Source organism: Taudactylus pleione, unplaced genomic scaffold (genome assembly GCF_031769625.1).
Source record: "Taudactylus pleione unplaced genomic scaffold, aTauple2 ptg000127l, whole genome shotgun sequence".
In the NCBI taxonomy this organism is placed as follows: domain Eukaryota; kingdom Metazoa; phylum Chordata; class Amphibia; order Anura; family Myobatrachidae; genus Taudactylus; species Taudactylus pleione.
In genome coordinates this window covers 3,398,552-3,424,511 of record NW_028284529.1, presented here as the reverse complement: position 1 = coordinate 3,424,511, position 25,960 = coordinate 3,398,552, and the positions used below count along the sequence as shown (strand labels likewise).

The following is a 25,960-nucleotide window of genomic DNA, read 5'->3' as shown; positions in this document are numbered from 1 at the left end:
AATAATAATAATAATAATGTGGTATAAAGTACTGTGGTCCTGATTCAGAGGCGCAAACAGTGGACTGATGTCAGAAGTACTGCTAATGCGTCCAAGTTGCACAGGGCATGCGTCCTGAAGGTTACTGCACAAAGACGCAAAACAAATTTGGACGCAGTAACTGTTTATTTCAATGGCTGTTTCTGGGAGGTAAAATATGGCTGACTAGCCAGACGCCGATGTATTGCTGACAGCAACTGCATTTAAGGATGCTGTAGCGCTGGCACAGGACGCCATATTCAGTAGGCGAAATTTCACCTACCACAGGGCTGGTGCAAGCTTCTAAAGATACAGCAAGACTGATCAGCCCTGCTGCAAGAGGGCATCTCAGTATGCTCAGAATCGGGCACGGCATTAGCATAAAGGCGAAGATGCGTCTGTGTGCCTTGGTATATATGTGAGGGATACACAGGGGATCGGGGGAGGAGAGAGTTTGTGTTGTATACATGAATGTATGTGCAGGTGTGGGGGGTATAGTACGGCACGGGTACAGCTGTATGAGGGGTGTAGGGAGTCTACTCCAGTTACTCTGGGCACGTTCCACTGTTTCGGGATATATGTCCGGTCGCGCGAGACGTCTCCCAGCAACCGCCTCTGTTTAGCTCCGTAAACATCCAGCGACGTCACGAAGCCTAACAGCCGCGCCCACCCTTCTCACGCCTCTCTGGCTGACGCCAGGCTACCACCAGCGTCACAGCCTGGGGAGTGCTTGCCAGCCAGCTGCTCCTCTGACGTCACGCACCAAAGCCGCGCCCCCAGACCACTCTCCGAGGACCCGCCCACGTGCGACAGCACCGTTTCGCTGCCGGACACCACATTTCAGTTTGATAAATCTTTCCGCGCGGATTGCGCACAGAAATCTCACTGATGTGCACGAACAACATCTCTCACTGCAACATAAGCGTGTTTTATACAATGTATTAAGTACGGGGATTTTCGTCTCCCGAAGCAGCAACACTGTGGCGGTGACGAGCGCCTTCGCTGGGGACAGCGGTGAATAGAAGGAGCAGCAGCCGCCGCGATGACAGTTGAAAAAAAAAGTGGGCGGGGCGCTGGGATTGTTGTGAAGTGCTAGCGGGATGGGCCTGGGAGGCGGGTTCCCTGAGCGTGGTCGCCGCGTCACGTGAGGTGAGTCCCCGCCCCCTCCTTTTAAGGCTTGTCAGCCGCGCTGGACGCTCGCAGTCAGCTATAACACGAGGTCGGGGTTGGAAGTAGAGCCGCGAGCTGGAGGGCGGAGCTCATGGCAGCAGCAGCTACAGGGGATCCCCGCGCGCTGCTCCTGAGTGTGACAGCCGGGGCCGGAGCGTGCTCCCCCATGCAGGGAACACCCCGTGCGGCGCCCCACGCGTGACCGTCAGCATCATCTCACTACAGTGTCTAATAAACTATTACTCCTGTGGAACCTGCTGCTCTTGTGGACGACTTCTTGTCTCATTACAAACTTTTGTCCAGTGTGGATTTGTTCTGTGTTTTTTATATAAACTTTCCCCGTGTCCTGTGTGGATTTATCTGTTGTCATCTCATTGCACTGACGACACGTACAGCTGGCTCTACTAAGTTAATGAGGTATGTGTGGCTGACTCTTCTGTGCTTCCAGCTCATCATCTGATTCTGAGCCCTTTATTTGCAGCTGTATATAAAGTACATGCGACGTGTTGGTGCACATGAGTGTGCTACCGTGCATGGCTGGGCTCTCTCTCTGCAGCTCCGCTTGTATCTGGGTGGCCTCACTGGCATTTGTAGTCCCACCGCAGCTGGAGAGTCTGACATTGCTCAAGTTAATTACATGGTAATGGGACTATGGGATTCCTACACTAACGCACAAATGGCACCACCCTATGTATGGGATATACAAGTTACCTGTCTGGATTACTCTTATTAGGGTTATACATTGCTCAGTCAGCACTACACCTTGCAGTTTATACCTAAGTGTGCAGTATATAGGTGTGTAGTACATGTATGTGCAGTAGTACATGTGATGTGACCGTTGTGTGTCTGTGCCCAGGCAGCCGCCCAGTGAATGTGACATGGCTCTCAGCGGGACCCTGCTGCCTTCCATCTCCACCTTTACTGCGGGAACCCCGGGCAAGGAGAAAATGCTGAGACAGGCAAGTGCTGGCAACGTGAGTATCCTGAGACAGACCGTGTGTACCTGCATGTATAGACACTCCTGAGTGCATGCTCCCCTTGTACCTCTATAGCTTGCTGCTGGCTCTGTGCAGGATCACTCAGTGACTGGGGTTCGGTTTCTCGCCTATCCTGTTCTCTACTGTTACTGTACATTTGTTTTCTTAGTTTTACATCTACAAGTGATTATGGGGTTGCACAGTGTAGCTGGACATTGATGGTTTGTTTAATATATAATATTCCGATCCCCAGTGGTAGAGGGTATCCTTGTATACTAATCTACCCAGCCAAGCTGTACTTTGTGGAACATGTCAGTGGCTAGCTGTTGGCTTTTATTTTTTAACATTAATTTTTTAACAGTTAAAAACCTATGTACTTTGCATTAACACTCATTTTGTATAATGCTATAATTGACACTCATTTAGACTAACATTAATAGTTTGTTCTCAACTGTATATTTCTATTATGCTTAACATGTTTCAGTGGAATTAGGTTTTCTTTCCATTCCACATGGGAATTTTCAGTCTCAGAAATGCAGTTTTACGTTCTATTGATACTGTAAGCATTGATACTTTTTTGTTTTTACAAATTAAACTTCCAAGGCTGTGCGTGTGTTAGCTTTTTAGTTTTATAAATTCTAGATAACCATACGTATTTGTCCTGAAACTTCCTCTTTATTATAGCCCATTTGTTGCTACTTGCATCATATTTTTGCTCATCAGTACCTGAATTTTGCTACTGCTCATCTCCTTGTCATCTTCAGATCATAAATAGAAGGGTCCCTCTTTAGTGTTATCTTAGAAACCAGTATACACACTATTGTTCCTAAAGGGGAAATAATAAAACAAAATGATTGTCAAAGGTTAACTAGTTGTTTTTTGTTGTTGTTGCTTTTGGTATATTTGTATGGACTATAAATGTGAAGTGAGCTTGTTGCTTAGTTACTAAACTGCTGTTAGAAACATATGTTGCATACAGCTCTATACTGCATTGTTTTTCTTATGTTATCAGCAAATAACCATACATAAAGCTATTATTTATCTTTTGCCACGTGAAGCATTTCAGAAGCACCCCACACATTTTAATACAGTATCTGTACTTTTTATAGCAAAATAAATTGTCTTCAGAGCACTTTACTTATCTGAGTGTTTGTGAGAGCTGTATAGACATTATCTATCGTATGTTGCTGACCAATAATATAGGCCCTCTGTTTACTAAACTTGCCACTTCAATGTTTTTTTGAACCATTTTTGTGTCTTTGGAGCTGCATTTTCATACTTTTCTATATCCATAGAAGTGGAGACAAGAGCTGGCCCACATGAAAAGGCATCCTGCTCTTAACCAGTCTCGCCCCTATGATGGTTTAGAGGAAGACTCTACAGCTTTGGGGTCTCGCAGGGAGCCAGAAGAATTTAATGAACTACTCGACTTTGATTTTATACTATCAAATTCCCTTATTCATCAGGAGTCTATGGTTGCTTCTTCCTCCTCCTCATCCTCTGCCACTGCCTCCTCTCCTCCACCAGCGGCTCCTCTCCCAAACAGCATGTCTGCGCTGTCATCCTCTGCCAACTGTAATTTTACATATCAGCTACGCTGCCCACAGGAAGCATCTGGAGGCCCAACTCTCATGTACACTCCAAGAGACTCCACCATAGCTACCCCAACTTTTAACCTGGCGGATATAAATGATGTGTCTCCTTCTGGTGGGTTTGTGGCTGAACTAATGAGACCAGAATTGGACCCAGTTTACATGCAGCAACCGCAAACTAGTCTACAAGGAAAATTTGTATTGAAGACTGCCGTGGACATGGGTGATTATAGCCAGTCCGTAAGTGTTAGAAAAAGTGGTTCTGGTATGGACCCTCCTATGGTGGTATATACTAGCCACCCACTGCCCAGAATGTGTCAAGAGATCAAACAGGAACAATCTGCATCTTGCTCTGTCTCGTGTCAAATGGAGGGACAAGGGCAACAGTCACAAGGGCAGCATGACTTCCAAGTAGGAAGGGTGCTGCCAAGCAGGACTAACCAACCTTTAACACCCGATGAGATAATGGTCAGGGATTGCCATGCTTCCCCTCAGACATTAACCCACCCATCTCTGCCAATACCTCCTGGCTACCACACTCCTGCAAGCTTTCCTCACTTCTCACCAGACCAGCAGCAGCCACAACTGCCTCCAACTCCACTTCAGTATCAAGGTCAGTCTTATCTAAATATTTTTGAAGAACCTCTAAACTTTCAACTATTGAAACAAGAAGTTATGCTGACTCCGCCCTCTTCACCTCTAGAGCTCTTAAACCCAGGCAGCTGCTTGTCTGAAGAAGTAAAGCCCAAGAGGGGTCGCAAATCGTGGCCCAGGAAAAGGACAGCTACTCACACATGCGAGTACGCCGGCTGTGGAAAGACCTATACCAAGAGTTCACACTTAAAAGCCCACCTGCGCACACACACAGGTATGACACTATTTTATTTTCAGTGATGGGGTATAATTTGGCATTTATCTTTTGCTGGTTGTATGTAGACCTGATATTATAAAACATGAATGTACTTTGCATAAACATCTGTGCCCACACAGCTCTGTTTCCTTCTAAAGACTATTTATAATGTCGGCTTTTGTGGTTTACTTTTTGGCAAAACTTTAGGCATATTAGAGAGGAAAGCACAAAATGAGCCTCTGAAATAAAATAGAATCTCTACAAATAACTTAAACAAGGATGCAAGGTGGTCACAGATATATATATATATATATATATTATAGTGTGTGTGTGTATAATTTTATTTTTTCTCATATGTCTAGAAAGTACCTGCCTGAACTTGGAAAGTCTAGATGTGTATTTCAAGATATTTTTTTTATATATAAAATTAAGTAGTCTGTGTTTTAAACTATATGCAACATAAATACTGTAAATAAGATTGCAATGTTGTATTTCCTATAAAGGTGTCCTGTTACTTGTCCTGTGCTTTGAGATAGTTGGCCAATCATGATTTTTGAAGCATGCGTTTTTGTGCGTTCTATTGGTTTCCTTTTAGCTGGATTTGTGGAGCTTTTTTAAACTCTTTAGTAATTGCTTTTTTCCCCCACTGTTTAAACATTCCACATCTTTCTTTGAAGCTTTATTCTCCGAATTCTTGTGCCAGGATTCCCCTGCACTGGGGTATTCCTTGTTCATATAAACAAGACTGTTTTGTGAAAGTTTCTAGTGTGGATAAAAATTAAACATTTTAAATTCGTCATAGTTTAGGTATTTCTCCATTAGTTACATAACTTGTGCTTAACACCCACTATTGACATCCAAACTCTTCATGCTTACAGCCTAGAACTATTACACTTAGGTTTTATTTTATGTTTTGAAACTCTCTATCATAGTTTTATAAAAATGTCTCTCTAAAATTCCAGCTAATGTCTCTCCTTTTTAGATTTCAGGATTAAAGGTTGAATCATGTTCTTGTTACTTTTTGATGATGGGTGGTCACCATTAGCAGGTCATAAAAAGTAGAATAAAATTTTGCTAATGAGCTTTGTGTACTGTAGTTGCAGGATTTCTAGTCTCTAATTTTAATATGAAAATTAGATCCACTATTGTTCACTACAGAGTGTTCGAGAAAAGACTGGTACACGGGTGAGGGAAAGCTCCAAGTTTAGTCTTCCCCACCATAGAATAAACAAATTTAGCAGTAAACATAGCCATGCATTAAGAAGAACTAGTTAATGTATGCAGAGAATAAATCCTCCCCTGACCTACATTGTCTTTATATTTACACATCATTTTGACAAAACCTTTGGTCAGTGAAGAGCTTCATTAATTTTGTTCTGAGATTTAGCGAAGTGCCTGCTCCTGGTAGCAGACTTAATGCTGGTCTTCTAGGTTGGCTGAGGTGTTCCTTTATGACTGGCACCTTATTTTAAGGCTGGGTAGTTATCAAACAAGATGTAAGAGTAACCCACATATAAGGGTTTCCTTAGAGGTACCTAGTTTTGTATTGTATGGTTTTCTTCTAAGTGCAATGTGCTTTTTAAACCATGAAATATACTTCTGGAAAATGGTCACTATTAGTAAGTTGGCAATCAAGCGGCCCATTTGACATTTAGAAATGATCCCACAGCAATAGGAAAGCCAGAAGAGCATAACAAACAGTTTTCATTCTACAAATAGCTAAAAATAAAGCACCTAACCCGTAAATTGATTTATGCATTTTTAATGACCTGTTTTCTAAGTCTGATATATGTCAGAAGGAATGAAACAAGTGTGTAAATTCAGGGTTGTTTCTCCCCCCAAGAGCTTTGCTTGTTCTATTTATTTTTGCTACATTGTGCCAAAAGTTGTCAGTAAGGGCAGTTGAAGATTTGTCACTGACTTTCAAGTGGAAAAATTCATTTCACAAGATTCTGAGGTGTGGTTAATGTCTATGGACTCTGGCCAAGTATACCACAGATTATATTCATTTTTAGAATAGTAGAAAATATTTGGAGCAAACAATGAAGTTAAAATTACTTTGATCTTTTGAAACGCTATGACAGAAGCCCTGAGGGCTAAATACATGATGATTCTGAAAATCCCCACATGGCAGCAGTGGACACTTGGATGCTAAGAACATACCTTGGTGGAATAATTCTTGCTGACTTTTTTTGAAATCCACTGTCTAGCCGCATATCGTTCTTGTCACTACTATTTTTTTTCCCTTCAAGTATTTTACTTGCTGTCAAATCTGATTTGTTGAGGTGCAGGTTAATATGTTTTGTTACTTTGTGTTTTTTTTTTTTTTTTTGTAATTATAAAATGAGCCTTGACTATTTTGCAGACAGAACTTTATTTAGTTGCAAGGTTCTTCTTATACTGGTAGCTGCATAGTTTATGATCTGTCAAGGTAAAATGTAAGCATCTTAAACCACAAGATAATACCCGCACCTTATGGAAACCTTAGTAATGGGAGACTTGGCATCAAAAAGCAGTGAAAAATTCTCAAAGTGGACCCCTATTGTGGAGGAAGCCATTTTGTTGGGTAGAAATGCAGCCCATCAAATCTGTAGAAACCAAGGACCCCAGAGTGTGGCTTTTGTGCCACTCTAGTGGTGTCCATAGTTCTTATATAATGTATGGAAGGCTTTTTATTTATTTTTTTAATAAAATTGTAGATGCCACAAACAATTTGATGTGAAGTATGCACATTCTAATAAGCTTGAAAGTAGTTCCCTGCATATTGTACATTTTCTGGTTTATCAGCTAATACATTGTGCAGCCCATCCATTTTCTCCAAATTGTTAGCTCTGTCCCAATTGTTTTAGTGATGCATACACACAGAAACATGTGTAAAAAAAAAAAAAAATATATATATATGTAATAATTTTTTTTTTAAATGGGTAAAGGCCAAAATTGAGGGCGGGATACAAAATTCTGTGAGATGGGGGCGCCTTGATATGCCATTGCTGGTGTTTCCACGCCTTGGCAAAGGCACATCGTTCCACTCATGGCTAAATGACTTAACCCCGATATGTTCAGTACAAAAAATGCATGATGTTCAAATGGCACATTGGACAATTTTTTTCCGAGCTGATCAGGCGTAATCTTGGTACAACTATTAATATTTTGGTAACCAGAACACAAATACATATGCATTTAAAGATTTGTCCCTTGAGACTATAAACATATGATCATACAGAGTCTGGTAGTTTGTGTTCTAAATGTCAAAGTGCAGACAAACTGGTTTGACATATGTCTAGTTCATGACAGCTGAGCCATACCAGTCTGTGCTTCATGTACTTTACTGCTTTTTTTATTTTATTTTTTTATAACTAAGTTGACAAGGTTGTTGTGACTTTGGATTGGTATCCTGCTGTAATTAATTCCTTGTTCTACTTTTCCATAGGAGAAAAGCCATACCACTGTGACTGGGAAGGCTGCGGGTGGAAATTTGCTCGATCTGATGAACTGACACGTCACTACCGGAAACATACAGGTCACCGACCTTTCCAGTGCCAAAGGTGTGACCGTGCCTTTTCTAGGTCTGATCATCTCGCTTTGCACATGAAAAGACACTTCTGAGTGCATGAAGACCTTATACTGCCACACGAGTTTCAGTATTTATATCACACACAACATGGGGATGAGCGACAAATGAACACAAGCACTACAAGTTGCCATGTTGTGTGAGAGGGAAAGACTTTGAAACCTGAAACTAAATAACAATTCTCCACTACCTTATGGAGAATATAATTTAAGAAATTGTCTAGAAGAAAATGGGGTTTTGACTGGATATTAAAGCATTCCATTATTGGATAAAACTGGACTTAAATCTTTGGACTAGGTCTTAAGGCTCAGTGACTGGAAATGGTGATTGCACTATTCAGAGGTCTTCAGTCTAGGCCCACCTGCTGCTGTCCTATTTACTCATCATGTTCCACCGGCCAGGTGATGGGCTTCAGTTATATTCCACCGAGTGAACTCCTTTTGTTACTCATTGAGATGTGTAACGTTTGAGGGAAGGCCGTATTATCTTTTTTTGACGTATAAATCTAAAATTGTACATTTTCTCACTCAGTGAAAAAAGCTATTTAAATGCTGGTTGAAGGAATAACGTCATTTAGCTAATGGTGCTTACAGGCTGATAACTTCTAATGGTACCAAAAATTGAAGCCAAAGTTCTCAAACTGCTGCATATTTGACAAGGAAATCTATTTTGTCTTCCGATTTTTATAATTGACCAAAGTCGGGTGTGTAAACCTGATTTATTTTAATATATTTGTATATGCAGACAGTATGTGACCCTCTGTGGTTTCTCTGTGCAATAAGTTGTACAATGGTCTATTACCACATATGCCTTACCCAGAACAAATGTTTTTTTTTTCTATATAGGACTTTACATAGTAAAATATGTAATATAAACCTATGACAACTTCTATTTTGTATATTTGTAAACTATGAAGTAAATGACCCATTTTTGGAGTTTGTATTTTGCTTATTCAATAAGTTTAAATAAACCTATATTTTATTTGGTGGATTACTCTCTGCAATTTATATCTTTAAAAATACCCAGTTCTATTTGTCTCATTTTATATTGTTACCTGATGCAGGTTCTGGGATTTAGATTGTCCACTGGAATCTGCTAAGTAACCATGACAACGGGTGTGATGCCTTATTTTTTTGTCCACTACTTTGTTGCATATCTAAATCACCATATCAGATACATTATAAAATGCTAGTATAGGGGTGTGGGTGGAATCGTTTCAGAACCCTCTATGAAGTAAAGATGTTTCTGTACACATTTTAAAACCTCCTGTTATGCGTGTGAACAGACACCCCAACCCTATTTTATTTTCCATTCAGATTGGTCTAAGTCACATTCTTAGTTACTTTTCCTTTCTCCTCTCCAGGAGAAGCCCAGAAAGGAGATGCAAATGGCCACTTGGGGGGTGGGGTCGGGCTCTTTACTTCATTATGCAATTTGCATAATTGTAGCCCCACCTCCTCCCCAAGGGAGATACCGGGCATCCTGTCCGCTTTACTAGATAGTGGGCAGGATGCAGGCGATCCACACTCTCTTCCGGGGATGCGGGGGACTACCCAAAAAATTTTGAGTCTCCCACAGCTTCTGGTATAGTAGGTATGTATCTAAGATTAATGTAAACAACACTTGCATAACTTCTGCTTGTCTGAAGACCTTTCTAAGATGGAAGAAGATACTATTCATGGAACAGCCATGTTTCTGTCTGTCCTTTTCTCTCCGCAAATCCTTCCGGGCTCACTTTACATTAGTGACTTGTGGACCTGTTCCAGTAGCAGGTAGCTAATCTGGTATAAAGTTGTGTGTAGTATGAAGTCTTTTGCGGTTGTGGCTAGATTAGCAAAGGACAAATACCCAGTAAACATCTGATTCCTAAATCTCCATAAGATCACCTATAGAAATATACAATGTCATATGCACATTACCCTGTACTTAACTCAATTAAGTAAAACCTTTTGTAGCCTAAAATGACTGACAGGGCATTTGTTTGCTTAGTAGGGGATATACAATAACACATTACTGCATATGATACAGGTTGAGTCTCCCATATCCAAATATTCCGAAATACGGAATTATTTTGGCATGACTGAGAATTTTACTTTTGATTTTTGATGGTTCAATGTACACAAAGTTTGGCTAAGGCACAAATTATTAAAAATATTGTATAAAATTACCTCCAGGCTGTGTGTATAAGGTGTATATGAAACATGAATGAATTTCATTTCTGTATACAAACTTTGCTTGAGCCACAAAATTATTGAAAATATTGTACAAAATTACCTGCAGGCTGTGTGTATAAGGTAATATAACACATGCATTGTGTGTGTATATTTGGGTCCCATTCCCAAGATATTTCATAGTGATATGCAAATATTCCAAATTACGGAATATTTAGTTATCCAAAATACCCCTGGTCCCAAGCATTTTGGATATGGGAGACTCAACCTGTACATGAAAACGAATTTGTTAAAAATATACAGTATAATTTTTCCAATACATTTTTGGTGTAGCTGCCAATCTGTATAGGATTTTTATCATGACTGAGTTACTGTTCAGAGTTCAACCTAAATGTATTTTTTTCCTTTACGGGGAAATGGTCTCATTACTGGTGTTAACAGAATTTGGCCCCTATTGCTTCCTTTATAATGTTGTGTGTTGCCTGTGCTAAATGAGTTTGGATATACTCTATATAGCTAGCTATATAGTCACAATGTGAAAAGACATCTTGCAGCAATCACATATTCATGTAACAGTTCCTATGTGTCCCTGCTATATGCATAGCTAAGCGCCATCCACCTCACACAACACACCTTTCTTATGTGTTCCAAGAAATTCCTGGAATGTTTGTATATATTTGTGAATGTTACAAGTAACTCAACAAATCCCAATTGACCGGTTATTTGCATCTTGCCATTTGAACTAGTATATGTAGAACTGTGATCACTGTAGCAAACAGTCCTTAGTGTGTTAGAAATGAATTGTTATAAAATGACATTATATTTTGTAATAGCCGTAGCATCTTTTTTTTTCTTTTTTGCTTTTAAAATGCGACACTGCTTTTTCAGTTTATTTTAAATGCACCAACATGTATACCGTAAACAAACTGAACGAACATGGAATGTGTTTATTTTATTTGTATTTTTAGTTTTTTGAAGATTTGCACATACTTGGACTAGTGTTTGTGTAGGGGAAACCCATTATTTTTTTTATTTTTTTTTTAATTGCTGATTCTGGACTGTGGGCATCTCATACCTCTGATGTATCGTTGCTGAGGTTGACTCTGTTCAATTAGTGTGTTATAGACAGCCATCGAAAATGCTGGGTGCATTTTTTTCTTAGTTTTGTATTTGATTTATATGTTGCAGGTACTAGCAGAGTACAGTTTGATAACTGAAGGAGACCCAGATACAGGACTTCTATGATTATACCTGTAAATAGCAGGATCATTTTGCTTGGAGCTCCCATTTAAGGAAAGAATATAAACTTAAAATATTGAGTTGTTCTTAAAAAGGAAAAAAAAAAGTGGCAAACTTCTGTCTTAGTCATGAAAAAATAAATAGCATGGAATTACTTGTAGTTGGTATTGCGATGAAGATCAACAGTGCTGTTTGTCAGCAGTTTTATTAAAAATATATCAAATATTTTGTTGAAGCAATGAAAAAAAATTATTTAACTTCGGTCAAAGCGATGAAAAAGATATTCATTTTTATGGTACTTTAACAAATATTTTTAAACGAGGGTTACACACTGATTTCCTGTCCACACTTGAACGAGTTAATGAACGATCACTGTTCCGTCCTTCATTAACTTACCGTAGGTCGCTAGCGGTGTCAGGTTTATTATGCAGCACATAAAACCTAGCAACTGTCGCTAGCAACCACGAGAGCGCGCAATTGCCGGTACACGCTGAGCGATGTAGGTGATTTGTCATTACAAAACTGCAAATCTGCCCGACATCTCTCCAGCATGTACCCAGCTTTAAGGTTACAAGCAATGGCCTTAGCTACATAGATACTAGGATGTCTGCTCTTCATTATATGAATGCAATTGTTTTATTCCATGTTCTTTTTAAAGAGAGCGATTCACCAGAACTATACTTTCTCAGAGCTAGTCGTAGCTCGTTTTGCATGCACTGCATGCTTGTGGCCTTTGTAAAACTTTAATCATTCAGTTATGTGAGTACTTTACAGTTGTAGGTTTTCACCTTCAGTTTCTTCACTTCACTAAATCTGAGTTATTGACTATTAGAATCAGTTAAAATTTAGTGTATTCCATTCTTCCTTCTACATGGACAAATTTTATGTGGCAGACAAATCAAAGCATAACGGCATACATCAGATGTGGATTTATGTAATGTGGTTGTACTGAAGTTTTTTTTGTTTTTTTTTTTTAAACCTTTCCATGCACTGTACTATGGACATCTACTTCTGTGTCGGCTAAAACATTCTATAGGTTCTTTGCAGCGATATGTGAGTTTTGTTTGCATTCTGAACCAATTTCCAAGCAGTCCTGCTGTCTGTAATTTTTCACATTCTTCTAGGTCCTTGTCTTAATCAGGATTCCCAATAACTTCAATTTCTTAATGATATTTCTGACAGTGGACTTTGAAGCATTCCCCTGCTTTGTAACAGTTATTTTGCCTTTTATTTTCAAATATTCAGTCAGTTGCTTAGATGAGCCCATTGAGAGATTAAATAGGTCAGATTATTTCTTCTGCTGGATGTGCTAAGCATTGCATTGTGGATGCGGTACATCCTGCCACTTATTGGATACATACCATTGTCAATATGCCTATGGGCTTCTTATCGCATTCTGCACTGATGAAACCAATCAGATCCCTCCCAGTGTCCCCTATGGCATTTGCAGTAGGATGCTAGAGGGACTTCTGGATCATAAGACCTGAAGTCCCCCTCTCGCCAAGGACAGCTCTTATTGGGAGAGGATTCTAGGATCATACCGGTGTTAACCTCGGTATGTACCGCATCCGTGATGCTTAGTACATCTCTCCCTTAATGAGTTGATCAAGTTTCAATGTCTTCATTAATCAACTGGAAGGGTGCCCAAACATACACATTATCTTTTTCAACTTCAGCAATAGTAATTTTGCATGAAAATGTGCAGAAATGTCACGTTTAAGTTTGTCTATATCCTCTTTTCACTTAAAGGTTCAGTAGAGCACACAGTATTATGTGATGCATATATTACAAGCTCCTCCAGAAGAACCAGATCACTATATAAGTAGCATGCTCCTCATAGAAACACAACCGAAAGAATCAATACTTTTAAATTAATTCTAAACAAAGCGTGTAAACAGCAAATTCCATTAGAGAATAGGGTGCTCATAACAATACGTTTAGAGGCCCTGATACTGGCCCATGAACACGTAGGAAAACCCTTGTTGAAAGAGGAGAGTCTCCTCTTTCAAGCTATGTGCACCCTTTAGTAGATGTCTGGTGATCAGACAATGGCAGTGAACAGTCTGCAAAAGTATTCCTATACATGGTTATGTTGGCCATACACTATACAATATCTATCCGATCAACAGATTAGCCAGATAATTGTACAGTGTATGTGGGTGAACAATCTGAAAATATCAATCAGTCGGGCATGCAGCATCGTCCAGCATGTCCGTTGAATGTAATATTTTCTAAGTGAAAGTCTACTGCATCGGGCAGTGTATGCACGGGCGACCGACAGACGTTGCCCCTGTTCCTTCACAGAGAAAGGAACGGGGATATGTCTCCTCCCCTGGGGAGGAGCGCAGGATACGTGGCCATTACATTATCTCAGTGTTTGGCCACGTTTCAGATGGTCATATAAAATGCCTGTTGATCTGACGGACATATTTATCTGTATGTGTATGCCCACCATTCACTGTTAAATTTAGATCTAGAACATTTGGGGGAAAAATGGATTTTCAAGTGCAGCTTTTTTTTTGCTGCAAACCTACAAATAGATTCTTGCAGATTGAAAATGTTGAATTAAAGTATTTTTGTGGTGTGTGTATAGACAGAGGTGTGATTTTAAGATACATATTTCTAAAAGTTAGGTACTATTTATTTGCACATAATTATTCTAAGTCTGTGATTCTAAGTTCTGAAAATCCTTATAGTAAAAGCCAGTACAAAGCACTTATATTTTATTAGCTTAATTGTATAATGCACAATTTGGAGCAGAAGTTTTCTACCCCCTCAGGAGGTGTCTTCTAGTGTGTGTGTATATGTGTATATATGTATGTGTGTGTGTGTATATATGTGTGTGTGTATATGTATGTGTATATATATATATATATATATATATATATATATATATATAAATAATATATATATATTTTTTTTTTTCCTGAAGGCGAGTGGCCACACATCCCAGAGTTCGCAGTTTGTCCTGGCAGCCCTGAAGGGGGTTTGAACAGATTGTGAACTGTAATTCTATTTATACAACCCTTAGTTTTGGGTGTTAAAGTAGAGCTTGTGGAGATTGTCACCTTATCTTTCAGCACCAGTTGTTAATTTTCAGATACCTGGCTGAGAGGAATCTGAATTTGAGTTTATAATCCCTGCCTACATGAGTTTTCACCACTGGAGACAAGATCAGGCTATGCATGAGGCTATTTAGTCTTTACTCTCATCAATGGCAATCCTTCAATTTCTGGAAGAGCAGAGGAGATTGTATCTGTATCCCAATCCTTTCCTGGTCCAAAAGCCAACCAAAACTTTTCAAACTATTTTGAACCTGGAATTCCAAAACACTCTTTGGTAGGACAGGTTCAAAGTGTAATCTCTTAAATCAGAGATGCATGCATGTCCCAATCTTGAAGGTCATCAATACGGTCTCTGGGAAAATGGCACCTGCACCTAATTTCTGCACATACGCAGGTAACTGGGAAATGTCCGCCACCATTTTCCCAGTGATTTAGTTGACAGGAATTGGCTTACATATGGGAATATGGGGTGCAAGTGAAAATGTGACCACACAATTGAAACAAGAAATAAAGTGAGGTAAGCAAATGCCTCTTAATTTGCTGCTGCAGCTGTGCCATGAATCCCATATATCAGGCGGTGGGGTTGTCTTTGTACACAAAATTTAAACGCTAACCACAAACAATGGGCTTTAATCCATGGCCCTCAACTATCTATGGTGCCTGAGGTTTAAATAAATTAAAATCATATATTTTCTGCACTCACCTAATTACACTCCAAATTGTAGATATATGTGGTTCCAAAAAGTACATAAGATATTTATCAACGCTATTGGCAGACACATTTTTATAATCATAGGTTTTAATGTTCTACTTGTCCCATTATGTTGAGTTTTGTTTCTTGCAGGTCATTGTCCAATATACAACATAATTTGCATGTGATATAACACATTCATAAACTGATATCAACTTCTTCCTGAAACAAGTTTATTAGTCAAATTTAGATGTATTTAGTTCATATATCAGTGTTCTTCCCCCTAGAAAATGTTGATGTAGATAGACAATCTGTCACCTTCAGCCCACACTATGGGGTAGACCTATTGATTTGTTTTTTGTTCATTGAAGTTCTTTCATTACTTGTTTGAATGCAATTTTTATTCCAGGTACAGCGACCTGCAATGGGAACAAATATATGACCCATTATATATTTATCTTTTTATGAGTATACTGTTGCTATATTTTGGCTGATCCCTTGTTTTTAGACTTTTTTTCCTATATGGTTTTAGTGCAATTGATTGCTGTTTTTAACTCAATTGAATATCACTATAAGTTTTTTACTTTTATCTTACAGTTCATATTAATTTACTGTTACACAGTTTGATGTGGTTTCTTCTATGGTAATTTAAAGGAAATATACAAATTTACAGTATTCATACATTAAAAAAGGTCTCCCCTTTTTACAGCTTTTTAGATTTTATTAATTTCTTCAGAAAGGAGGAGTATGTTTGATGCTTTGACTGAAATGGATAATAAATTTTTTGATACATTTGGATCATGAACAATTGATAATTACAAAAACAAAAGAAACCTGTTTGACTAGAATTCACTTTGAATGGCCCTAGGATCATCACAGAATCTATTTTGAAACATTGGCATATTATTGGGACTGATCCCATTCTCAGAAGTCTTCTTGTGAAACCGCCACTGTTGGTTTTATTGCTACAGATGCAGTTTTAATTTAAAAAAAAAAAAAAAAGGTCTTGGCTGGGAGTAATATACCACCTTTGGAATCTAAAACTTGGCTAGTGATAAAACCCTGGGGTCTATTGGTGCACATACTTGTTTAAATTGCTATTTCTTTATAACGGAGGATAATTTTATGCATACTATTACTGAAGCCAAATACACAATGTTTGTGATTGGATGTATCTTGTTTATATTCTTATTTGTTCATGCTACAAGCTATATGTGGGAAAGATGAAAGAATGTATTTCTCTTGTGGTTTGTAAATGAAGGCTCCTGCTAACACTGATGCTACTAAAGAACAGAAAAGGTATCCAAATGTGCTGATCATAAGCATATTTCTGTCAGTCTGCTTCCCTTTTATGCACTTAACTGGCATGGTCACATGGGATGCGACTGCAGCCAGTTGGGCTTTAACTGACATTCTCATCCCATGTGACTGTACTGTCCTGATGCAATACCTTTTGGGGCGATGTACTGTAGCAAGCAGTGGAAAAATGGACTAGTGGAGAGGTTGCCCATACCAACCAATCAAGTACATTATATAAAATGATAGAAGCTGATTGCTTGCTATGGACAACCTCTCCACTAGCCCACTTCACTCTTTTCACTGCTTAACACATCTCCCCCTTTTTTGTCGCTTAGTGTTTTAGGAATCCTGGCACCCTAGGTAACCACTTGGGATAGTCTAGTGGCAACACCAGCCCTTGGTGACATTTGAATACAAATCATTGGGCAAGGAGAAAAGTAATCTGTTTGACACTGATGCTAGAACTTTCAGTGTCACTGACAGCCATGGTCAGGAAACGCAGTTGGTCAGGAGTGTGTTCTCCCAACTTCTTAAGGATTATGTTTTTACATTTGAATCTGCAGTATGGCACCATAGTGGTAAATCTTTAATAGAGCAATGAAGGAGACAGAATCAGCAACGTTTAATTAATATAAGATGAAAAATAGCTGCTGTCACTAGTCTAAATAGAATAGGAGTTAATTGCAACAGTTCCTCTCATACAATTTGTTTTTATTTGATGTTTTAAAAATCACAATGCAGTTTTATATTTGGATGACTGATCCTCAGACTGTAGATCTGGTTCATTTACTTAGTCATTAGCGTTGACCTAAATAGTGCTGGCATTATGCAAGAGGAAGAATACATTATATTTTAACTGTTATAAGCTACAAACTAAAAAAAAAATGTTTTATTGTATGTAATTGAATTTCCGCAGAGCAAATGTTCAACGAGTTGTGAATTCAAAAATATCTTGCTGTGAATAATTGATAGGTATACCTTAGTGAAAACAAATGGCAAGATAAGTGCAGGTTAACGCTTGGTATGTAAGCCATAAAATGATGATATATTTTCTTCCAATGATTTATGCCTTTTTGAATTATGTCTGTGCTAAATAAATCGTTACATACACAACAGTGACAGTGCAAAGTACCTCTTCTCTCATTAAATACATTAAGTTAAACAATCCAGTTATGCAGTGCCCTGAATGGCTTATATAATGCTGCATTTTTCCTTTTAAAATGTTTTAGAGATGGGATGTGTACATAACAATACAGGTGAATATTTCTGTATATTTGCAAACCTGTTTTGCAATCATGGAGATGGATTACAACATAAAGCCCAAGCCTAAAGGTACTGTATATGATTAAATACAACCCATTTGATTTAAAATAATGTAGATTAAATGGTACAATAAACCTGTACATACACTTTTGCGTTGTAAACTGCCCGTTAAGTAGACAATACATTACACATAGGATTGAGTACAAAATAGACACTTCAGTCTTTTGCAACTTTTTAATATTTTTATAGAAAGTAATCTACCCTTTTCCATAAATCTTGAAAGCCCCTTCCTCTGTACTATTGTGGTCTTCAATGGATTTGGGCATAGTGCATGATTCCTTGGTAGACCACACCCGAGCCTTTGCTGGCCCTGTCTCTTGATCTACCAATAGTCATGGTAATGGCACTTCAGGCCATTGAAGAAATTACGTTAGGAAGTCCCAATGAGAACTGTTGTGATGGGATTTTGACTATTGGAGACTAGAAGGTGAATGAAGGTTTAGAAGAGATGGAGTCAATAGAGCCTATGATGTGACCTACACTTCAATCTGACCTTACACCCATTTTTTTCAGGACCCCAACAGTGCAGAGGTGAGAATTTCTGGAGGTGGCTGTTAGATAGATAGATATATCTATCTATCTAGAACACAGGTTCTCAAATTCTGTCCTCAGGACCCCAAACAGTGCATGTTTGCAGGTCTCCTCACATAATTACTAGTGAAATAATTAGCTGCACCTGTTGATCTTTTAAAACATGTCAATGAGTAATAAATACACCTGTGCATCTTCTGGGTGACCTGGAAAAAGTGAACTGTGGGGTCCTGAGGACCGAGTTTGAGAACCACTGATCTAGAATTAAGCACAATAATGAGGGCACCCAATATTGCATTAAAAGAAGATTTATTCGGCAGATACAAACAGCAGAAATCAAATGTGTACCGACGGTGGCGGTCAAAACTACCGCAAGTTGAATGAGTGTAAAGTATCAGATGTCCGTGGCAAACTCCGCTGCTACACGTCCAATTGTCCATGCGCTAGGCCACTCCCCTATGCTTTTCGTCACGAGGACTTTGTCAGAGGGCTGGCCTAGCGTCCTCCAAGCTCTGATTAAATAGTATGTCTATTCCAATCACAACATTGTTTATACAAAGTGTCCGCTGTGCGCAACACCTGATAATTCTGTTACAATATAGCAGACCTTTTTTAAACAAATTAAAAACATATTTTTTACATATACTAAATAGAAAAATTAAATATGTACACAAACATGCATTTCTTTCAAGTGAATTGCAATAACTTTACAATGATGCTCAATAAATAGTATCTGGCATCAATTCTATTACTGCAAGGGTATCAGAGTATGTGGATATTCATTTAAAAAAGTATGTTTTAGAACTCGAGTCATACATAAAAGACCCGACACAAGTGTTACAAGTTTTAGAGGCATTTGAATGGAAGGATTCATATAATTGGGGGACGATCGACGTACAGTCTCTTTACACCTCAATTCCCCATGATAAAGGGTTAGAATGCATTCATAAGGTATTACAGGAGGACCCTAAAATGGAACCCCTTAAGATTGATTTTATAGTAGATTGCCTAATATATGTGTTGAAACACAACTTCTTTACTTTTTTAGATGAGTACTTCTTGCAGGTATGCAGAACTGCGATGGGGACAGTTTGTGCCCCCAGTTTCGCGAATTTGTATATGGGAGTATGGGAGAAACAGTATATTTATGTAGACGATCCCTTCTCCACTAATATTATTCTATTTAAAACGCTATATTGATGATATGATATGATCTAGTGATATGGCAAGGTACTAAAGACACTTTTTTAAATTTTGTTAGATATTTAAATGAGAATGTATTTAATTTGAGTTTTACAGCTAATTTCCAGGAGAGTAAGATTGAATTTTTAGATTTGGCATTAGACATCACACACTGCCAAAGGAATAATTTTAAAATTAATACTAGCACTTTTTTAAGCCAGTTGATAGTAACAGTTACCTTGATTTTAACAGCTGTCATCACAGTAAATGGAAAAGAAATCTTCCATTTTCCCAATTAGTGAGGCTAAGACGTAACTGTAAGGTTTTTGGAAAAAGGATACCTTCTTTCTTTAATGCATCTACAGATAGAGCAAAACATTTGAACAGACAGGAATTAATCCAATATAAGAGTAAAACAGTAGATAAATATGAGACTAACACTGAGATAGTGAAATGTTCCTTTATAACTCAATATAGTGATGCCAGTGAGGAGATTAGAAAGATTCTAACCAAATACTGGCATATTGTTAAAATGGACCCTATTCTTGCTCCGCATATACAAGATCGACCTCAAATAGTGTTTAGACATGCTAGGACTCTTAAAAATTATTTATCTTCAAGTGTATTACCTAGAATGTCTACCAAACAACAAAATGAAAGACATTTTTTAACAAAGATTAATGGCTTTTATACATGTGGTGGATGCAAAGTTTGCCACTATGGGTTGAAGAGATGTAAAACCTTCACAGGTGAACATGTGCAAGGAAAAGAATATAAAGTGAGAGGGATTATTAATTGTAACACTGCCTTTGTGTAGTGTATATGATAATTTGCGAATGTGGGAAGAGATATATCGGACCAACAAAAAGAGCTTTGAAAATCCGGATCTTAGAACACATCCGCAATATTAAAAATAAGGTTGATAACCACAGTATCTCGAGACATTTTAAACAATGTCATTTTAGTAGTCCAGATACACTTAAATTTATGGGCTTGGAACATGTTGTATTGACCGATAGAGGTGGTGATAGACATTTGTTATTGAAAAGAGAGACTTATTGGATACTCTAGATCATAGGTCTTCAAACTTGGCCCTCCAGCTGCTGTGGAACTACACATCCCAGCATACACTACCACCTTCTTGATATAACAGCATGCTAAAACTATGGCAGTGCATGTTGGGATGTGTAGTTCCACAGCAGCTGGAGGGCCAAGTTTGAAGACCCCTGCTCTAGATACACTTTAGACAAAAGGGCTCAACGAAGGATACGAAATCACTCCCTTTTTATAGTTACTGGTTAGGGTTCTCCTGTTCCTTTATGTGCAGAGCTATAATTGCAGACTATATAGTGGATTGCATTAATTCCTCCAAATAGGTGATTATTTTTATGTATTAGATGTTTTTTTTTGCATTAGATTTATATTATGATGTATACTATCATTGAAGTTTTATTCTTATTTTTATCTATTTTTATATATTTTCATTATTTCAGCCACTATGATCCATGATGATGTATTTCTTATAGAATTAAATCTTTTATAAAAAATTTTTACTTAATAAATTTTAGAATAAGTTGTAAGCAATTATTTATTTTCATTTATTTTCGTTACAAGTGCAAAGTATAAAGGAATGTGTAAATGTTATATTTATTGAGCATTATTGTAAAGTTATTGCAAAGCACTTGAAAGATATGCATATGTTTGTACATATATAATATTTTTTCTATTTAGTATATGTAAAAAATGTGTTTAATTTGTTCTAAAAAGGTCTGCTATATTGTAACAGAATTATCAGGTGCTGAGCACAGCTGACACTTTGCATAAACAATGTTGCCATTGGAATAGACATACTATTTAATCAGAGCTTGGAGGACGCTAGGCCAGCCCTCTGACGAAGTCCTCGTGACGAAACGCGTAGGGGAGTGGCCTAGCGCATGGACGATTGGACATGTAGCAGCTGAGTTTGCCACGGACATCTGATACTTTACACTCATTCAACTTGCGGTGGTTTTGACCGCCACAGTCGGTACCCATATTTGATTTCTGCTGTTTGTATCTGCCGAATAAATCTTCTTTTAATGCACTATTGGGCCCCCCCGTTATTGTGCTTACTTCTAGATTGTTTCTGCCCAGAATTGTGAATACGGGACCAGGGAAGAAGACGCCGACTCTTGTCTAGTCTGAGTGCCAGCAGGACGGTGGGATAATCTATTGTTTTAGATCCGTCTGCATTAGTGTGACAGTTTAACCTGGGACTTGTTGTTCCACAAGGAACTATTGTGAGATCAGTTACACATTGCGCACCAAACTTATTTTGTGTATATGTACATATATATGTCCTATACCACACACAATGAAGGATGGAATAAGGGCACTCACCACATATAAGATGGTCAACTTATTTAATTCAGCCAATGACTCATTATGCAAGGTTGCTTGATAGAGAAAGGTTACCGACGTTTCGGTCTACACAGAGACCATTATCAAGGTACAGCAATCCAAGACAAAAGTACAGCATAAGTCCAAATAGGTCACCATGAATAGAATCAACTTCAGCACATCACAAGGATACATCCTGCAGTCTCACAGGCCCCAATTATATAGTTATCCCAGGTGTCAATAATGATCAATTAAGCCAAATGTTTGGCAAGCCACTTACCAGGAGAGGAGGGTCAGTGAAAGCATGGGACATCGGGTGTAGGCGCCGCAGTGGGCGTGAGGAACCGGCAAAACACCATCCGTCCAGACCACATGGCGCACATCAAGCATCACGCCACGCCGACAACCCATCGCTGGGTCGCACAGCGACGTGCTACTGGGTGATGCATACGCTGCATCACCCAGTAGCACGCCCACAGCCATGCGAGTCACACAAGGCTGGCGCGCGCACCACAGACGCGTCACCACAGCAACGAAGCCAGTCACCTCTATCCATAGTGGGTGAATGGCAACAGATGATCAAAGTAGATAACGGGAAAACAAGGGACCGTGTGATTCAACCCAGGGAACATAGGCCCTGATTCAGACCTGGACGCAAGTGGCCGTTCGTTCGTTCGGCGTACGAGTGAAAACATTTTAATTCAAGCGCTCGCTCGTATTTTCACACACAGCTAATTTTCCGCCCCACAGTCTCCCAATCCCTCCTCTAGCTAGCGAACATTCAAAATAGCGACCGTCCGTCTCCTCTTTGGTTGCAGGGAACGCTCGCACAAGTCAAATCCGGAAGTGGGCCTGTCATTTTTCGATTGCCTGCTATTTCATTCTGCAAACATACTTGAATCGATTAATAGCAATCAGTATAGTCATTAGCTTAATTGGTATTCACATCTTTGCAATCCTTTTATTTTACAATGTCAATAAACTTTATTATTGTTCGTGTGTGTCATTCCTTCCGCAGAATACGTACATTTGTACCAAGGGGATGGTTTTTCAAATTTTAAAGTTTGTTTGACTGCTACTATTGTTTTACGTTTGTTTATATGCAGATTTTTCATCTTTACTAATAATATTTAAATTAGCTTACACATGTCACTGCATCAAGCCTATCATAACTCACATTATATTTGTGAGGGTGTAGGTCACATGACTCATACAATAACCAATAGAATGCTTTCTGTTAATTTTCAAAGTACATTAGCCAATCAAATTTTTTCTGGGACCTTTATTAAAACTGTTTTGTGTTGAAAAAATCATTGCCATCATGAGAGCCGCAGCATTTTGTCGTCGCGAACTCCTGGTCCTCACAGATGTGATGGACCGGAGAATAACAGATCATTCGGCCCCCATCACTAACCGCCGCAAGCGGCAAGCCTATGCGGAGGTGCGGCGCAAGCTGCGTACGTTGGGCTACCGCCGCAATATCGGCCAGCTCGAAAGGCGATGGTCAGATCTATGCCGCAGATCCCCAAGCCTTTTGGCCAATTTGCGTCAGCAAATTCAGGAAAGTAAGTGTATTTTTTTAACATTTTAAATGTAAGCATACCTGCGTGTGCATGTTTTTCGTCTAGCCCTGTTTCTTTATTTAGGACATACCTGCGTGTGCCTGTTTTCCGTCTAGCCCTGTTTCTTTATTTAGGACATACCTGTGTGTGCCTCTTTTCCGTCTAGCCCTGTTTCTTTATTTAGGACATACCTGCGTGTGCCTGTTTTCCGTCTAGCCCTGTTTCTTTTTTTTGGACATACCTGCGTGTGCATGTTTTCCGTATCGCGCTTTTTTTTGGGGGGGGGGTGTGTAAATTTAAAAAAAAAAAATATATATTTAATAATATAAATTTGTATCCATCATTTAGGGGCTGAGCGCAGACTACGACGTCAACAACATCGGGCTCATCCCCTATCCCCCACTCCCACCCAAACCTCCTCTCCCCAACCTTCCCCAAATTCCCCCTCCACCCCAGACCTGGCAGACCGTGATGCCCCTCCCTCTCATCACATTCCCATCCCTCAAAATTCACCCTCCCCTCCACCCCCCCCTCTCTTTTCATCACCCACCCCTCTCTTTTCCTCACCCTCCACTTCCAGCCAAATCACCCCTCCTCCATCCGACCAGCACTGGCCCACCTCTGAGGAGGATGATGTCTGGGCTCCAGGCCCAGTCATCATTATGACCGGTATGTTTCCCTTTTAAACTATGGTTGCTTTTGCATTACTTTGTTTTCGGTTGATGTTGTCCTTTTGCCTGTGCATTTCCAATTTGTTAAGTATTTCTAATGTTTTGGATATATATCTTTGTCAAACAATGTCTAGGATGTTTTCCCCTTACACATATGACACATGTCCAAACACTCATACTTGTGTCTTTCTTGTTTACGTTACCAACAAATGTAGTATTTTTGCGTAGTTCTCCCTATTTTTTGTTGTATTTTTATGTTTTGTTTTTTTTATTTATACAATCTTTGCGTTTGGCATTACTTTGGTGTTGTTTTTTTTTCTCTTTTTTTAAGTATAGTCTGATTTTTAAGTTGTTTGGTAACATATAAATTAAGGTGTCATTTTAGTAATCAACACATTTTTTTAACCCACAGAGGACCAGAGGCAGAACCAAGAACTGTTTTCTGGCTTGCAGAGCTTGAGGGGCCATGTAGTAGGCATGCTAGTGGTCCTGGATCATTTGTTGGCGCTCCAGCGCCACTAATTTTTTTTTTTTTTGCCCTAAAAATGTTTAAAAAAATAAAATATTTTTTGATTTATTAAAGTCTCATTCCTTGTCTGTAAATATTAGATTGTTGAACCTTACATAAGTCGACTATTGTAGCATGTTTTTTTAAGTAATGTAAATTAGATTGTAGAAAGCTCAAGTAAGTATGTAAGCTGGCACATTAAACACCTAACAATACCAATAGGTTTGTCGAATTAACAGCAATTTTTTTTAAAAGAATTTTGTGGTTAATGTAAAAATTAAATCAAACCTGCTTAGGCCTAGATTAGAAAACATACTGATTCACCATAATACCTTTGGTGTTTGTTTTTAGCCACAAAGCAGGGTAAAAGACTTTACAATTTAACACATTACAGGATTAGCCATTAAGCAAGTTTGCCTTTTTTGGACCAGGTTACACTTGCTTGTAATTTACCAAGGAAATGTTTGTTTAACGTTAAACAATAATTTAATGCACACAAATAATAAACACAAAGTGAATTGTCACAATCAATTCACACAGTGAAAACACACTCAAAAATACAACCAACACCAAAAAGAACAAAATAACAACAACAATCAAGAACTGTTTGAAGAAGTAGCATGCCAACATGAATCCAAAAATGAGGCGAAGAAATCATTGTTCCAGAAGTTATATCCAATGTGGCCACATGAAGTCAATTTTTTGGATCAGGTAGTAGGCATCGTTTTTTAGGTTAATTTTATGGAATAAAAGACAAAAAAATATAAAACACAATTTAAATTTGGCCATTAAAATCTTACATGTCTACATTGTGTCAATTAACTTAATTTTTTAAAATAATTACCTAAAAAATCTGGCCACCACATCATCGCGTATGGCCCCCCCACATACTGACCTCTGACCAACTTCGGGGGGCCATCCTCAGGCAAGGCATCCTCTGGCTGCATTGGGACACCACTCCTTATGGCGATGTTGTGAAATATCCCACACAGGACCACAATTTTCGAAACCATATCCGGCAAATACATGAGCTCGCCACCAGAGCAATGGAGGCATCTGAATCAGCCTTTTAAAAGGCCGAAACAGCACTCTACCACCTGCCTGGTGGCTGTAAGTGCGGAATTATACTCACTTTGTGGCCCTGGTGTGGGACCAAATAAG

At 38.8% G+C, this 25,960-nt stretch overlaps 1 protein-coding gene across 6 annotated transcripts; it reads left to right on the top strand.

The window, feature by feature from the left end:
* The first annotated feature begins 1,231 nt into the window (after positions 1-1,231).
* KLF4 (KLF transcription factor 4) lies at positions 1,232-9,150 on the top strand. 6 transcript variants are annotated; one of them, XM_088472606.1, is made up of 5 exons: positions 1,232-1,605; positions 2,045-2,162; positions 3,461-4,370; positions 4,461-4,625; positions 8,038-9,149. In XM_088472606.1, the coding sequence occupies exons 1-5, from the start codon at positions 1,601-1,603 to the stop codon at positions 8,211-8,213; spliced, it is 1,374 nt and encodes a 457-aa protein (XP_088328732.1). In that variant the 5' UTR covers positions 1,232-1,600; the 3' UTR covers positions 8,214-9,149. The 6 variants fall into 6 exon arrangements, with proteins under 6 accessions (XP_088328732.1, XP_088328731.1, XP_088328730.1 ...); XM_088472605.1 differs by having other exon boundaries at positions 2,049-2,162; positions 3,461-4,625; positions 8,038-9,150; XM_088472604.1 differs by having other exon boundaries at positions 2,045-2,147; positions 3,461-4,625; positions 8,038-9,150.
* Positions 9,151-25,960: the final 16,810 nt, after the last annotated feature.